Genomic DNA, 13793 nt, shown 5'->3' on the forward strand with positions numbered 1-13793 from the left:
CTTATTCCACACACAGAAGAGCGAACCCTCCCAGCTCTTACTTGGGAGCTTCCCCCTCTTCCCCCAGCATCCCATTCTGGAGATCCTCTACCCTGCTCCTTACGCAGGGCCCTTAATCTACTATGCTTCATATTCTTGTTGGCCATGCACCAGTTGAGGGTGGGTACATCTTTAAAATATCTCTACTAGGTAATATTCCCTTCAGATATCCAAGTGTGTTGCTAAGGGATCGTTAGATAGGTGGCAGACAATACCATAATTTCTTGATCTTTGGTCAGGTCCATTCCCCCCCCCCCAAACATTCATCTTTATTAAAATATATTCATCTTGCTTGATTATTACCTACTAGAATAAGAAAGTACTCTGTAATTTACGCTTAGGATAATATTTTATTCTTTTGCTAATTATCCTATTTTAAATGTGCATTTTATATTTGGCTTTCTTTAGTAATGTTTTCTTTTGAAATCTTTAAGATGATTTTTTTTGGTTAACTTTGCTGCACTAAATGTGCACTCCGTAGCTGACCTCTTTAGTTATGCTTTATTTTCAAATCTTTAAGATAATAGTTTAGCTCCCTGCTAATTATGTTGCTTTGAACATACACTTCGTATTTTACTTTCTTCAGTAATGTTTTATTCTGGGTTGTTTTATTTGATGTTTCAGTGTAGGTTGTGAACCACATTGAGATGTTTTTCTTAAAAATTTAAAGCAGTATAGAAATGAAATGAATGATGATGATAATAATAATAATAATAATAATAATAATAATAATAATAATAATAATATACACCCTTAGCAGTCATAAATGAAGCATATACACATATTACATTATTACAGTTGTGTTTTCTGTATTTCTTACTGCCCTAACAAGATACAGAGGCCTTTCTTCCATAGTCATGTTGAGTTATGAAAATTCTATAGTTGTCTGTAGTCCAGACCTTTAACATGTACAGAGCAGACCACATGCCCATACTCACCAAGATGGCTTTCTGATTTACTTGGCAGATCTTCCTCAGTCTCATAGTGTAAACAATGTATTTGGGAAAATTAGGTATGAAAACACTGGAGGGTTCGCAGTGACAAGTGTTTCATATAAGTAGAAAGGGCTCTTGTATCACTATTTTTTGGCCCTCAAAGTAGGTCAATTTGGAGCATTTGCAAGTGGCACTGTGCTGGCTGTTTTTTGGGTGGTGGGTAGGAAGAGAAGCTAAAAGCCAGTTTGAGGATTCATTCACCTGTATGTGAATAAGTTCTGTGCTAGGAAATGATGCCCTTTAAGAAAAGCAGGCTTTATGTTGGCAAATGGAATATGGTATAAAGAGCCAGCTCAGAAGACATACGGTATTGTGAATGAGTTTTGTGTGTTATTGTGCAGGATCAGAGTCTAGGCACTATTTATACTATAGCATATTCAGCACCAGATTGTGAAACCTTAGTACTGGAACAGTGGCATGATTTTAATGTTTTGTTCTCTTTATGCCTGTTTTAAACACTTTATGTCAAGCAAGAGATACTTATTTTCTTCTCCTTGGCAGTCCTTCCAGGAGTGTTTTGACCCTCAAATACCAAGGAGTTTATTCCAAAGCATTCTGTTATGAGGTGTCTGTTAATTTAGCCTTCTATGTCAATGGAATGTGCTGAACTATATCCCAGTTTTGTTCTTCTTAATTTTGTTGTTTCTGAAATGTCATAATTAGCAACCTTTTGTTCCAGTTTTATACAGGAGCGAGTAAAAACATTCCTGAACTATTAACATTTTACTGATCTCTCCCCAGAATCTTAGTGCTGGCCATCACAACTGGGATGCTTTCAGTTTTTTTTCTGGTTGTGAGGCAGATTGACTGCTATTGAGTTGACTAAGGAGGGCTACTGCTCCCTGCTTGCACTGGTCTGTCTTTGATTAACAGAGGCATGAAGCAGAATTGGTACAGGAGCAGCAGGGACCAGTACTCGAGTTTGTGGCTGTTTCTGATGGCATTGTTATACACACATTTTTCTTTTTTTCTTTTACCCACTTAAGTCTAGAGAGTCTAACATGTCTAAAGTGATATCCCGATTTCTTGAAGAGGAAAAATCAGGATATCACTTTAGACACGTTCGACTCTCCAGACCTAAGTGGGTAAGCGAGATGTGTGGAGTAAGGTCTGTAACTAATTGGAAGAAGGAAACGTCTATGGACAGGCTCACAGATAACAACATACTGTTATGTGTAGGAGCTAGAACTAGCGTAATCAAAATCTTGGGCTCATGTGTTTTCCCTTCCCTCTTTGTCCCACGTGGCTGGGGAAGAAAGATGTCTGCAGCATTTACTTTCAGTTTCGAAGTATCCTGACTTAGCATTGCATGCAAACTAGAGACTGTGGTTTAACATAAACTTTGGCCAGTTTCTAAACAAGCAATCTACAAACAATGGCTTTTGAAATTTGCTTGTTTAACTAGCCAGATTTTGTTTGAAACTTTAATCTTTGGTTTGTTTGTAATGACAGGCCAGGATACTTTGAAAATGGAAGTGAACATTGCAAGGTTCTATGGATCTACACATGAAGAGCGGTATACAGATTAACTATCTATCTGTCTAACTAACTAACTAAATTTCTCCTGACCAGGCACGAGAGAGGGAAGCTGGTGCATGAGCCCAGGGCTTCACTCTGGCTTGTTCTAGCTCATTCATAGTTAGCATTATATACAAACTAGACCAATATAGTAGTAAGCCTCAACTCCCTAAAAAAATAATTGGATGACTTGGTAAACTGCAAATATACATTCATTTGTGTGTTCCATTCTTTCATTTCAGGTATAATCAAACTTGGGAAGTGGAATCCTCTTCCGCTCAGTTATGTAACAGATACACCTGATGCTACAGTTGCTGACATGTTACAAGATGTCTATCATGTTGTGACATTGAAAATTCAATTACAAAGGTGGGTATTTCTGAGCATCTGCCCTCCTCTGAGCTGCTCTGCCGATCACAGCATTACTACTGAGATTAGCACATCCTGTCTTCATTAATTTCTGGGCTTTTGTTGAAATGCAAAACAAAATGCAGGAAGAGTGGCTCACCTGGCAGCTCTTCCTGGCCAATAGTCTAACTGTTTTGATATGATATTGGAGTACAGACAAGCTCAGTCAATCATTTAAAGAGCTTTTCCTCTAAGCAGTTCCCAGTTTAGTAGTTCCTCCAGGCCTGATCAAATACTTAGCACATTATATCAGTCAAATAAATCCTTTTTTATGTTTCTTAGACTTATTCAGAAATTCAGAGCTAGAATTTGGACTGTAAGACTTGAGTCGTGTTGCCTTTTGCTGAAAGCACAATGGCAGAGAGCTAGTTTCAATCAGAGGTAGGGAATGTGATAAGTAATTGTTCCAAGTTCAGGCTACAGTCCTGCATTCAGTTATCTTTGCTCAATCCTATTCGGTTCAGAATGTAGCTGGAGGAAATAGTTACACCATGGGAGGGAATGCTCACATTAAAAACCTGAAAGACACAAGCATGGGATTCTAACTTGTGTCTTGCGTCACAGAGCTTTATAGCTCTTGCATGTAAAGAGCAGCGATCCTTGCAGGTGATGTTTTCCATCTGTTTTAGTCTTCTGTTCTCTGTTTTCACAGTTGTTCAAAGTTGGAAGACTTGCCAGCAGAGCAGTGGAACCATGCCACAGTCCGCAATGCCTTAAAGGAGTTGCTCAAAGAGATGAATCAGAGCACGTTAGCCAAAGAATGCCCTCTCTCTCAGGTCAGTGCTTCTATCAGTGGCAGAGGTACTCATCTTTATGAAATCCTAAATTTGTATCACAACACACACAGATACATTTCGGGGGGGGGGGATATTGCATCCTAAAAAAAAGTTGCAGGGATTGTAAGGACAGGACCATAGGCAGGTGGGGTGGTAGAGTGAAAAGAGTATAAGACGGAAGATAATTGCTCTCATCACTGTTATTTGGACTCCATCCCATGTTTGGATTTGAAGCATGTGTTGCCTGTTTTGCCTTTAACCTTTCTTCCTGCTTGTTGTGTTCTTAACCTCATCCCATGCAGCCAGCATGTGCCTAGCTATCTTTGGTATCGACATTATGATCGAAGATATAGGATGTAAAATTTCAAACAGGGAGGTATTTCCTCTAAACATTAAAAAACACAAATAAAAGGTGTAAGTTAGCATTGTCAGTGTTTATAAATTAAAATCAAATCACAAATATATTGTCACTCATACACTATGCACTGATTCACCAATATTAAAAACATTCCAGTTTGCATTGTAAACAATGTATATGTGGCAATAGTTGTAGACAGGATTAGTAAAATAGAGGCTTTTGTGATTTTGTGGCTAACGAAAGGGGGAGGGAAAGGGAAAGGCAGTAGGGTACAAATGCACTGGAAGGAGCACCAGATTGGCTTCCCCAGCTCATTTGCCTTGTCCTACTAGGACTAATTTCAGATCTTGGAAACAAAGTTGGGTCAAGCAAAAGCTACATTCTAACAGGCAAATTCGAAGGTCAAAGTTCGCAAGGCATACAAGCAAGGTGGGTAGCACACTAGATAACTGAGTAGAGCCCAGGCTGGAAGTTAGACAAAGCAGGGTTGAATGTGGCTTCTGTGTATAGCAAACTCCGACTGAACCTCAGTGGAACCATTGTTCCACTGAGCAGCTAAGCTCCACTCCTGATAAGCAGATCTAGTCTATTTTAGAAATGGTGGGCTCTGTGGCATAGAGGAGGTCATGTTTCTACTATGATCTCCAACCTGGAGTCCCTGCATTCCGAAGATAGCAGTGTGGCAGCCTTAGAAAGGCACTGGTATCATAGGGTCCTCTAATGTTGTAACCCCATATCAGGTGGAGATGTCAAAGGCTGGTTCTGAGGACAAATTACTTCCTGGTCCAACATGTCCTCAGTATCCATGAGGATTAAGGGTCAGGGCCCTGAGTCATGATACAAGGTATGACACGATCCACTTAGCCTCTGAAGTGGAATTCAGTGTTCACTGTTTTTGTTCACTTTTTGTTCACTGTTGAATCTGAATTCTTTAACAATGCAGAATGAAACACAGTTCCCAGATGTTTTCTCCACAGACATGGTAGATCAGCTGCATATTGTATCAGTCAGTTCAGCACAAAACAGAGTAAACAAGTAAAGCAGTGTAGATTGGCCCTGTCCCATCCTGTGGAACTAAGCATATCCTGTGAAGGATTAATATATGTAACAATGGCACTGATGAAGGCACTCTTCTTGTTTTACAATGTTAGTTTCCCCTTCCCACTTCTTTGTTGTGACCCATGTAGTGCAAAAATTGGGATGTTTTAGATAAGCTGTCTGTTGCCATCATCTGACTCTGCCTCTAACACAATCCCTTCTCCCAAATCAGTTTTAAGAAAATATTGTGCCAAATGTGAAATGTCATTACAACCCTCTTGTGATTAATATATTATTGACAGCAGCAAATTACAGAGCTGTCTCCTAGGAGAGAAACTGCAGAGTAAATGCTGCTGTTTATTAATGTGCTCACAATGCATCAAGTATTCCTCTGTAGAGAAGTGAAAGGAGGCAGCACAGGGAGTCCCTTTCCCACTGGTGACAGTTTTCTATCTCTTGTTCTAGTGCATGAGCTTTACTTCCAGTTCAGATGGGGATTCAGATTACCATCAAAGGAAAAAAATGTGAACTCTTGATTTGCGTTTTTAAGAAACCCTCTCCATTAGATGTATTTTGTATCTGTAGCTTGGTTGCTCTTAGTATTAGGCTGTTAATAGAACCACAGGAAATCACCTTAACCAAGGATGGAATTGTATTATCCAGCCATGTCCTGCTTACTAAAAACTGTGTAAATTACTTCAAACTTGTTCACGTGGTTTGCTTTCCTCCAAAGAGTTAATTCTTTTGAAGAGCAGGGTATAAATACCTAACTACATTTTAAACAATTAAAAAATAAATAAAGCTTGCACCTTTTGTTCTAAGGAACTCTGGCTGAGGATTCAGCTAGATGTAATGGCTGATTTTTAGCTCCAGTGACTGCCTTGTTCATGTATAAAGGGGAAGGTGTGTATGTACAGTAGATATAGTTTTAACAGCAATAGGGGTGTGTGCCTTAATTTCTTATGGTTCATCAGCCAAAATCATATTTTGCCCATCCTGGTAAATGACCGAGATTGTGATGCCTATGGTGATTGACCAGAAGGAAGTGGGGATGGAAAACATTCAGCTGCCACCACCCACATGTGCATTTGCATGATAAAATCATACATATGTAGATATGTATACAAAGTCAGCTTCATGTCTTGTTGACACTAAGATCAGGCTATATATTACAAATTTACCACTATTATAGTATGTAGTGGCTTGGAAATTATGTAATGTGTGGGACTGGCTAAGAGCTTTGAAGCAGCTTACTGATAAAAACTGAGTTAATTAATAGTCAGATGCCATATCTGTGATCTCTGGAACCTAGGGCAAGCCTTACCACAAGATAATGTGAAACAAAGCAATTATTGAGATGAGACATCATTTTTCTCCCTCCAATTTTCATTTTAATATCACCAAAGTAGCATGCCTAAAGGGAGTAGGGTGTTCTTTTTCTAACTCTTCCTTCAGGTGTGAACATTTATTAGATGATAATGGCAGAACCCCAACTTTCATCACTCAGAGAAATCATTTTTCAAAACAAAGATATTCCACTTTGTGAGGGGGATAAAACACCCACAGCCTTGATTCAGATGATATAACCATGATTTAGAATGACTGTGAAAAAGCCACAGTGAGTTTTTCCAGTCCTACTTATCTCTACGTTATGTGTGAGAGGATGGGGGATAAAGCTTCTGCTTTCACTTTAGAACAAGCTACAGTTTTATGTTACATTCATAACTTGTAGAAGCATGGTTTTCTTTAGCTAAAGGTAACTCATTACAATTTCAGACCACAGTATGACACGATGTCTTTTAACTAACTGGTTGAAACAAATCACAGTTCCCTGAGTTTTCACTTAATGGAGAATTGTGATTTGTCAGTGTAGCTACAGGCTTCATCTAGTTCATATGTGATCAGCTCAACTGAGCCACAGTATCCACAAGTTACTATCTGAACTCCTGAGCTTAGACCTGCTACTTCTCTGGCATTTCAGTTCCAGTGTAGAGTTCTTCTAAAAGCCTCTAACAGAAGAAGCTTGAACCTGTCTCCAGCTTTGTATCTACATGGCTTTGTGGTAAAACAGGCCACTGAGTGGCATCTCTTCTCCCTTGTCTAATCTTATTTCTTTTAAAATATCAAGCTAAATTCACTAGTCTTAATATATTGTGCTTTTGTGTGCATGTTTTTCAAGTTCTGCTATCGCAGCAACTGCACACGTTGGCTCTCCTTATTACTTGTCCTAGAAGCTTATCAAGGCTTCTCTGTAAATAATAACAATAACTATTGCCCTCTAAATACTGTTGGAAACAAGTTACAGCTATTTAATTTCAGCTCTGCTAAGTATATACAAATGATACAAAGATTCTCTCCTGAAATGGTACTAGAGTGGTTTAACCCTCTGGCCAGGGAACTCTGGGAACTGTAGCTCTCTGAGGTGAATAGGGGTTTCCAAAAACTCTCAGCACCCTTACAAGCTACACTTTGCAGCAGTCTCTGGGGGAAGCTATGATGCTGCTTTAAATGTATAGCACAGATGTGGCCTTAGATTACCCCATCTCCATCCTGAGGTTTGTAGTCACAGCAAGTGCAAAAACAGGTTTATCATGTTCCTGGTGGGCTGCCATGTGTAGCTGGTGGCCTGTATTTCCCTTAGTCAGGGCAATCATTGTGCTGGCCTGTTGTGCAGAATATTTAACTTAATAAAAACTATGTTTTTCATAAAAAAGTTAAATGTTTTCTCTAGAGCCTCTTTTCCTTGGTTTTCCAACCATATAGAAGGATTATCTGGGGGGGGGGGGGAGAGATTATACCTGCTGTCCTAATCCTTGCCTTCCTTGTGGAAACCTATGCACAGCACATTGATTGTAAGGACAGCAGACATAAGGCTACTTCCCCTCGTCATTCATTGTATATGCCTTTTTAGTTCCTCACTCCCATACACAGAAGCACCACCTGTCTTTGGGTTTGCGTTACACTAGATGACCTGCTAGATAAACCTAAGGGTGTGCCTATGACTAACCATGTTGTCTGAATGTTGGGAATATGCCCATGCTAAGAATGGTTTCATTTTAAGAGCTGGAGAAGAGATGAGCAGGGCTGGTCCCTGTTCTGTGGCTGTGGAAGTGCTACCTGGGAGGTGGAGTTGGTGGTGGCAGTGCTAAAGATGCCTTTATGAAGATTAGAGGGTAAGCAGGGGAAAGTGTTTGCAGCTGAGCTGAATCAAAAATTTCAGAGATAACTGCGACATTTAAAGTAGTGAATTAACATCTGCTCACATACGACACTCTCTGAGAGGCCAAAAACTTCCTGAGGGTGCTGTTGTGGCTAGTCTGAAAATTTCAAACTGGATATTTTACTGGAACATCCTCCCTGGGGTGAGGATGATCTGGATTGGAACCTTGAGTTTAAATATCCTAGTTTCCCAAGCTGTTTTCCCCAAATCTATTTATCTTCAATGGTGAAAAAAACTACAGATCCATAGGACTGAGAATCCCCATATAGTATAATGTTGAATATATTGGATTTCTTGCTTTGATAATCCTTTTGAATATGGTTCTTACTTTTGTACTGTAGATCACAATTATGCCAGAATCTTGACTTTGGAATTTAGGGACAGTTAATAGGGACGCGGGTGGCTATAGGGACGCGGGTGGCTATAGGGACGCGGGTGGCTATAGGGATGCGGGTGGCTATAGGGACGCGGGTGGCGCTGTGGGCTAAAGCCTCAGCGCCTAGGGCTTGCCGAGCGAAAGGTCGGCGGTTCGAATCCCCGTGGCGGGGTGCGCTCCCGCTGCTCGGTCCCAGCGCCTGCCAACCTAGCAGTTCGAAAGCACCCCCGGGTGCAAGTAGATAAATAGGTACCGCTTACCAGCTGGAAGGTAAACGGCGTTCCGTGTGCTGCGCTGGCTCGCCAGATGCAGCTTTGTCACGCTGGCCACGTGACCCGGAAGTGTCTCCGGACAGCGCTGGCCCCCGGCCAATAGATGTGAGATGGGCGCACAAACCCCAGAGTCTGTCAAGACTGGCCCGTTCGGGCAGGGGTACCTTTACCTTTACCTTTAATAAGGAGTGAGGTAGGTCCATGGTAGATATATGAAGAACCCATTGTGTTGTGTTGTGGAAGTGAAATCAATTATGTTGAAAAGACACAAAAGAACACAAGCAAATCAAATTTTTCCAAAACTACCCCTCGTGGATTTCCTGATCACTCAGAATATATAGACAGCTACGACATTATCATTTAAGGGATTGTGACATAGCGTTTGAATACATTTTCTATATTTAGGCGGAATGGTAATAAATTGTGCTTTTCATGTGAGCTAGAGAGAATTTTGAAGATTGGAAGATATAATAAGTTCTGAAATAAATAAAATGAATAAAAATATACTCCATAAAAGCAGAAGAGCAGCAGAAGAGCAGAGCCTTTTATCACCCTCTGTTCTGTGCGGCCAGACTCAAAACTAGTGGTGTGTGCTGAAATGGTAAAAAGATCTAGCACCTAATGTCAGTTACCAGTGGTCCAAAAGTACCCTTTGTTTCAAATCCATATGCTTATTTGATATTCTAGTATTTTTAGTTTCATCTATTCACAGTAGCACTGTAATTTGTCTCCTGTGTGGATTTTCACACAAGGATTAATGGCACGTTTCTATAAATTATATTAATTTAACTTATTTGCCTAACTGTTTTTCTGCAGCAAGTAGCACGAATGTTCCCAGATTCTTGGCTGTGTGGTCTTTGTTGCAGTTGGAAGCAGAAGAGAAACATCTGAAAAGCATTATTTGGATTATGCATGCTGGAGCACTAATCTTACCTTTAGGATCCGGTTCCTAAATCACAACTCTTCTTACCCTTTGTATTCCCTATTGTGACAGTGCTTCTAGTTATGCTTTTAGTAAGAGGATTCTTTTTATAATACCCAGTATAAATTAAAGTGACAAGTGGATCTAAACTGGAGACATAAGTCTTAAGTCATACGGGATCTTTCTCCCGTAATTAATAATGAAGGTAATTACATCTAGTGATACAAAATAGAAGATAAAGCCAATTTTGAGAGCTATGAAGTAGGTTTTATGGAGTGCCGTTCAGTTTAAGAATTAAGATTCGATGAGTTGAGTCTGCACTTATATATCATTTTCTTTTGAAAGGATTTTGATTGTTTTCTTTGTGGAAACACTTTTTTTTCTCTCTCTCTGCTTCCAGAGTATGATATCATCCATTGTAAATAGCACATACTATGCCAATGTGTCAGCAACCAAGTGCCAGGAATTTGGGAGATGGTATAAAAAGTACAAGAAGATTAAAGGTAAATAAATTATAGCTACCATTCATTGCCATACCTCTGAACAGGTTTCAAATGCTTGAAATTTAATGTGAAATGATGAAGTGACCCAAAGGTGGGTTTGTATACAATATTATCAATATTTTTAAGATTCAAAGACTTTCTTTGGTTTAAGCAGACAGTGTATGAACTTGAACAAATTCTTTAAATGTTTTGTCTCAAGGTAAAAAAAGAATACTTGAAAATGTTTTTGTATATATGCACTTAACTTAAAACGAATCAAAGGAACTGCAAAGCTTCAAGGCCGTTTAGTGGATCCCTTTCTCTTATAAAAGAAAAGGGGATGGTTCTCCCATTCCATTGGACTGTTGTGTAAGAGCATCTTCAATCATGCTGGAAGGCCTTCCCATATGGAATTCTCAGACTTTCCACTACAACCACTAAGTGGGCTTCCACTTTCTTAGCATTCAGTTTTTTAAAGCTCTCTCTCTCTTTCTTTCTTTCACTCTCTCTCTTTCTTTTTAGTTAGTAAGTGTACAGTTAAATTGTTGAGTGCAGTGAAAGCAGAATGAGACCTTGATTTCATTCAAAAGGTCAAGGATCTAAGCCCGAATAATTTTCTGGATAATTGTGTGTGTGTTCAAGAGATTCGGCCTGTTTGTAGCTGCTCAGAGGCGTGTGTGTGTGTCTGTGTATGCTTGAGGAGGAAGGGAAGGTGAAGGTATGTGTGAAATAAACAAAAGCTGCTCTAAAATGGCTCAAGTGGTGTTGATGCATCAGCTAAACGTGGGAGGTAAAACAACAATGAAAAAAATCACAGGTATAGTGTGCATGAAAAATAAACAGATATAGAACTTTATTATGGTCATCTAAAACCATCTCAAAGGATGATTTTGGCATTTTTTAAATTTCACATCTTCTCAATTTCTTATGATTTTAATTTCCCCTTCATAACAAAATGTTTAATTTCCCCTTCATAACAAAATGTTTAGAAATAAGAATTTATTTCATGTGTGAGATCAGTGATTGTTTGTAAACTTCAATCTCAATGCATTCCTTGAAATTTAAAGAAAAGGGGCCTAGGGATTTTGAATTTGGTCAGCAAGATTACCAAGTTTTCAGGGTCAATCCAGTTGAGGCAGCAAAAAAGCAGTTCTAATTTACTATTGTAAATGGGAAGTAGAAGAGGGTTTCAAAATTATTTTATTGGCATTGCAGTTGAACATGATCTGCTGTGTGAAATGTGTTTCTTATTTATGTACTAATGTCTCTTTTAATAAAGCAGTGGGAACTAACTGGTTCCTTCTTAATCAAAACCATGATTTCCTAAACATAAGCTATGTGATTCTGTTACAAGTTGCCACATATAGATCTCTTTGGTCAACCTTTTTCCCCTCCCACTCCATCGAAATAAACAAACAGTAAAATAATTATACATACTGGAGGATCAAAGTAAATATGACTAATGCACAGCAAAAATTTAAAAAACTCTCTGGAAGAAGAAAAGCATTAGGTTGCAGAACATATACTTAACATTTAAACAAATATAAGAAACCGAACAATCAATAATTTGATATCATTAGCAACAGATGGAAAAGCTTTATGCAAAGAGAACTTGAAATAAACATGCTCGCTGTATAGTTTGTGAAACCCATTACCAATGCAGCAGAACTATTTAGGCTTGAAATATTTTAAGGTTTTCACGCAGCTCATGGCTATGTGTCTTTACACCATGTATATTTGATTTTTGGAGTTTGATTAGCTGCATCTGCATCTTCATGCAAAGTTCTAAAAAGAAGTTTGGGTACAGTTGTCTATGAAAAAGCCATGGGCTTTTGAGGGTTTGGAATTACTTGCTGAGCGAGATACACAGGAGAAATTGAATGTACACAATCTTGCCAATTTCAGTTGTAAGCCTCTTGTCCTTTTTTACTTTTCTTCCTTTCCTCTCTGTCTTATTTTTACCTTTTAGGTTGTGAGTTTGCAAGATGAGCTTGTGGTTGTTAGTGTTGTTCTTATTGTTACTATTATTGTACCTATAATAGTATTATGCTAACAACAGCCATTGAATCCCTCTTGGGCTATGTGTGCCATGTAATTATGAGAATTTGTATAACTTTCCTCATGTATGCTTTTCTGTTCAGATGAAAAAAACAAGCCAATCAAAGCCTCACTTGTAAATAAATCTTTAGTCAACAGTCAGCATAAACAACAGCTTTGGAAATAGTGTGATAGATACCCTTGTTCTTTTCCTGCCTTCTAATGTAATTCACCATTTACGACTGATCTCCATGACAAAATAGGATGGGTGCAGTTCAGAAAGAGTACTATTTCTTTTATTTAGCTGTATGCTGCTCAATTTCGGTATACAGTTGACGACCATTCTTACGGAGGTTCCGTTCCCAGTCCCTGTGTGTGTCTTTGGAGTGCATATAAGCGATCCCCACCCAGTTATGCCCGACTATGCCCCTGTCGCACCCTTTTAATGACATGTTGAGTGACGTTTTTGGGTCACTTCCAGGTTTGGTGCAGGCTTGTGTGTGCACGATCACTTTTTAGACACGCATTAATTGGTCTTTTCCTGTGTAAATAACGAGACGGCATTCCCCCCCACACACAGTGCCTTGGACAGTTTTGATAGGCAGTTAAATGGCTAAATATGTAAAGTGCAATTGTGAAACCAGCCTGAACAAGTTAATATTAATATGAATATTTTCTGTACCTCTCCAGTATAGGGGAGATACTTTAGCATGCCTCAAAGTTTGCATATCTTTATTTCACACTAATAACTTCCACACCCATTTCATTAGTGCAGGGAAGAATAAGGTATCCAAGGCAGTTTGTTTCCTTGTAAAATTTGGGAAACATTACAAAGACGTATCTTAAGTGTATAAATCAGAAGTCTGTGGTCAGTTTTGGAGTAAGCATATAATAAAGGAGATTCCAACCCAAGTTGTTTCAGATGTGTGGAGAAAGTGAAGATTCTCTCTCTCTCTCTCTCTCTCTCTCTCTCTCTCTCTCTCTCTCTCTCTCATATCACTAAAACCTCTGGGCACCCAAGGAAGCTGAATGTTGGAAGATTCGGGACTGACAAAAGAAAGTACCGTATTTTTTGCTCTGTAAGACTCACCTTTTCCCTCCTAAAAAGTAAAGGGAAATGTGTGTGCGTCTTCTGGAGCGAATGCAGGCTGCGCAGCTATCCCAGAAGCCAGAACAGTAATAGGGGTCGCAGTGATCCCTCTTGCTGTTCTGGCTTCTGAGATTCAGAATATTTTTTTTCTTGTTTTCCTCCTCCAAAAACTAGGTGCGTCTTATGGTCTGGTGCGTCTTATAGAGCGAAAAATACGGTACTTCTTCACACTGCGCATAGCTCTCTAAATATGTTAAAGGAA

At 39.2% G+C, this 13793-nt stretch overlaps 1 protein-coding gene across 2 annotated transcripts in view; it reads left to right on the top strand.

Moving 5' to 3' along the window:
- SATB2 (SATB homeobox 2) overlaps positions 1-13793 on the top strand; it is a 118426-nt gene that overhangs the window by 44262 nt on the left and 60371 nt on the right. For both annotated transcript variants that reach the window (XM_081167009.1, XM_081167010.1), the window contains exons 4-6: positions 2795-2921; positions 3613-3736; positions 10323-10425. In XM_081167009.1, coding sequence (XP_081023135.1) covers positions 2795-2921; positions 3613-3736; positions 10323-10425 — 354 coding nt within the window. The remainder of the gene's footprint in view (positions 1-2794; positions 2922-3612; positions 3737-10322; positions 10426-13793) is intronic.

Source organism: Podarcis bocagei (assembly GCF_964188305.1).
Source record: "Podarcis bocagei genome assembly, chromosome: 1".
NCBI classification, from domain to species: Eukaryota; Metazoa; Chordata; class Lepidosauria; order Squamata; family Lacertidae; genus Podarcis; species Podarcis bocagei.